General features: G+C 64.0%; 1 protein-coding gene across 1 annotated transcript in view; it reads right to left on the bottom strand.

Moving 5' to 3' along the window:
* The window catches only part of LOC146585409 (myosin-7-like), an 18151-nt gene that overhangs the window by 12188 nt on the left and 2759 nt on the right, over window positions 1-3204 (bottom strand). Inside the window, exons 2-5 of the mRNA XM_085322970.1 lie at window positions 2361-2412; window positions 1900-2107; window positions 802-945; window positions 51-212 (exon numbers count right to left, since the gene is read on the bottom strand). Coding sequence (XP_085179096.1) covers window positions 51-212; window positions 802-945; window positions 1900-2100 — 507 coding nt within the window. The 5' untranslated portion in view covers window positions 2101-2107; window positions 2361-2412. The remainder of the gene's footprint in view (window positions 1-50; window positions 213-801; window positions 946-1899; window positions 2108-2360; window positions 2413-3204) is intronic.

Below are 3204 nucleotides of genomic sequence, written 5' to 3'. Positions count from 1 at the left end.
GGGGCTTCTGGGGGAGGCGCAGGGCTGTGGGGCGCGGCCGTGGGGCAGGCCCTACCGGTGAGCATGTTCTGGTAGGCGTTGTCGGAGATGGAGAAGATGTGGGGAGGAGCTTCGCTCCGCTTCTTGCCCCGGTAGGCGGCCACCACCTCGGCGTTGTAGACGGGCAGCCACTTGTAGGGGTTGACCGTCACGCAGAACAGCCCCGAGTAGGTCTGCGGSGTGGGGCAGAGCGAGAACATGTGGGGCCCCTCAGGGGACAGCGCCCYGTTCTAGGTGCCCCAAGGCCTCCGGGGAAGGGCACCTGGTCCTGGGTGCCCCGAGCGGGGTGGGGAAGGCCACCCTGTTCTAGGTACCCTAAGGAGCCTGCAGAAAGGATGCCTGGTTCTAGGTACCCCAAAAAATCCAGGGATGGGACATCCGCTTCTAGGCACCCCTAGRTCTCCAGAGAAGGGAGGCCCTGTTCTAGGCACCCCAAGGACTGCAGCGATAGGATGTCCAGTTTTTGATACTTTAAGCTCTCCAGGCAACAGACACCTAATTCTAGGTGCCACAASGACTTCATGGAAGGGACATATGGCTCTAGGTTCCTCAAGGTCTCCAGGGAAAAGACTCTTCATTCTAGGTGCCTCAAAGACTCTAGGTAGGGGGCATCAGGTTCTAGGTGCCTCAAGGGCTCCAGGGGAAGGGCAGCCAGTTGTAGCTACTCAAGGGCACCAGGAAAATAGCAACTGGTTCTAGGTGCCTCAAGGGCTCCAGGGGAGGGCTGGCTGGTTCTAGGCACCCCAAGGGCTCTAGACTCACGTAGATCATCCAGGAAGAATAGCGGTCCTTGAGGTTGTAGAGSACGGCAGGCTCGTGGAGGAAGGTGAGCATGGCCATGTCCTCGATCTTGTCGAACTTGGGCGGGTTCTGCTGCATGATCTGGTCCTCCCGGACAGTCASCGTCTGCTCGAGGAAGGCAGGAAAGGTCCGGGGGCGGGGGGGTGAGGAGAGGCTCTGGCCACGCCCCCCATCCCCCTGCCGTAGGGCTGTGGGCRTCCTTGGGCTACGGGGAAGCAGTAAGGGGTTGAGGTGTCCCCTGGGTGCTGGGGAGGGAACCCGGGGGTCTCAGCGCCCCTTGGGTGCTTGAGGGTCTTGGTGTCTCTTCAGTGGTGGGGAGAGCGAAGCGGAGTCCAGGTGTCCTTAGGGTGCTGGGCTGGGGCAAACTGGGATCTGGGCGTCGCATAGGCGCTGGGGGGCTGAACTAGGGACTAGGCGTCTCTTGGGTGCTTGGGGGGCAGAACTGGGGTCTAGGTGCCCCTTGGGTGCTGAAAACAATGAACTAGGACCCAGGTGTCCCTTAGGTGCCCAGGAGACTGAGCTTGGTTCTAGGTGTGTCTTGGGTGCTGGTTGGCCAGCGTGGCTTCTAGGCATCCCTTGGGTGCTGGGGAAACAGGACTGGGTTCTAGGCGCCTCTTGGGCACTGAATGGGGTGGAACCGGGCTCTAGGCACCTCTCAGACACTGGGAGGGGCGGAATCAGGTTCCAGATGCCCCTTGGACACTGGGAAAGGTGGAACCGAGTTCTAGGTACCCCCTGGACACTGGGAGGGGCAGAACCGGGTTCTGGGCGCCCCTCGGACACTGAGAGGGGCGTAACTGAGTTCCGGGCGCCCCTTAGATACTGGGAAGGGCAGAACCGGGTTCTGGGTGCCCCTTGGGACACTGGGAGGGGCAGAACCAGGTTCTAGGCGCCCCTTGGACACTGGGAAGGGCAGAACCAGGTTCCGGGCGCCCCTCAGACACTGGGAGGGGCGGAACCGAGTTCTGGGCACCCCTTGGACACTGGGAAGGGCRGAACTGAGTTGCGGGTGCCCCTCGGACACTGGGAGGGGCAGAACGGGGTTCCCGGTGCCCCCACCTTGCCATGCTCGGTCTCGGCGGTGACCTTGGCGCCGTCGCGGGCGATGATGGTGGCCTTGACGAACTCCTGCTGCTCGTCGGGGACGAAGATGTCCTTCTTGAGGTCGAAGGGCCGCGTCTGGGCCGCCAGCCGCTCCCGCTCGGACTTGCGCAGGAACGGGGCGGCCGCCCCGAACTCGGCCATCTCCGCATCAGCCATGGCGGCGCTGGCGGCGGCACGGGGTGCTTAGTGGCCCCCCGGCCCCGCTGCCCCCTCTCCCGGCCTCCCCAGTTCCCCCACCGCCATCTCTCCCGGCCTCCCCAGTTTCCCCACCGCCATCTTTCCCAGTCTCCCCAGTTCCCCGTCCCATTTTCCCCAGTTCTTCCACTGCATCCCCAACCCAGTTCCTTCTGTTCCCCCACCCCAGCACCCCCTAGGTCCTCCCAGTACCCCCAGTGCTCCCCAGTGCCCCATCTCACCTCTAGCTGCTGGCTCAGGGGACAGTGGCGACGACAGGTCTCTGCTCCTGGGCTGGGGAGCGAGATGCGAGTCTGCTGCCTTCCACCAGTACCTTCCCAGTATGTCCCAGTACCCCCCCAGTGCCCTACTGCCACCCCAGTACATCCCAGCTACCCCTATAGCTGCTCTCCAGCCCTTCTCCAAGTTCTCTTTCAGTTTCCCCACAGACCCTTGATTCCTCCCCAGTATACCCAGCAGTTCCGTTTCCCCTTAGAGCCTCCCAGTTCCAGTCCCTGCCACCCCCGAGTCCCCCAGACACCTCCCAGTCCCTCCCAGTTCCCTGTAGACCCTCCCAGTCCCTGCACAGGGTTCCCCAGTCTGCTCCCAATTCTACCACAGACCCTCCCAGTCATCCCTGGTCCCTCCCAGTTCCCCTGTGGATCCTCCCAATACATCCCAGTCACCTCATAGACCCTCACAGCACCTCCCAGTTCCCTCGTAGACCCTCCCAGGTCCCCCATAGACCCTCCCAGTACCTCCCAGTTCCCTCATGGACCCTCCCAGTCTCTTCCCAGTGCTGCAGGGACCCTCCCAGTCCCACCCCAGTGCCCAGTGCCCACCTGCGTGTGGGTCTGCGGCGCAGCCCCGGGGCCCCGCTTTATCCCTGACCCCCCCGGCACGGCCCAGCCCTGCGTCACGGCGGCCCCTCACACGGGGACGGCCCCTTGCACGGGGACGGGGGGGGCACGGACACGGTCCCTTGCATGGGGATGGGGGGGCACAGCCCCTCACACGGGGATGGGAGGGGCACGGACACGGCCCCTCACACGGGGATGGGCATGGACATGGCCCCTCACATGGGGG

Source organism: Rhea americana, unplaced genomic scaffold, assembly GCF_003343005.1.
Source record: "Rhea americana isolate MKP2758 unplaced genomic scaffold, rheAme1 scaffold_809, whole genome shotgun sequence".
Taxonomy (NCBI): domain Eukaryota; kingdom Metazoa; phylum Chordata; class Aves; order Rheiformes; family Rheidae; genus Rhea; species Rhea americana.
The sequence above is the reverse complement of the archived record's forward strand: the minus strand, read 5'-3'. Positions and strand labels throughout refer to the sequence as shown.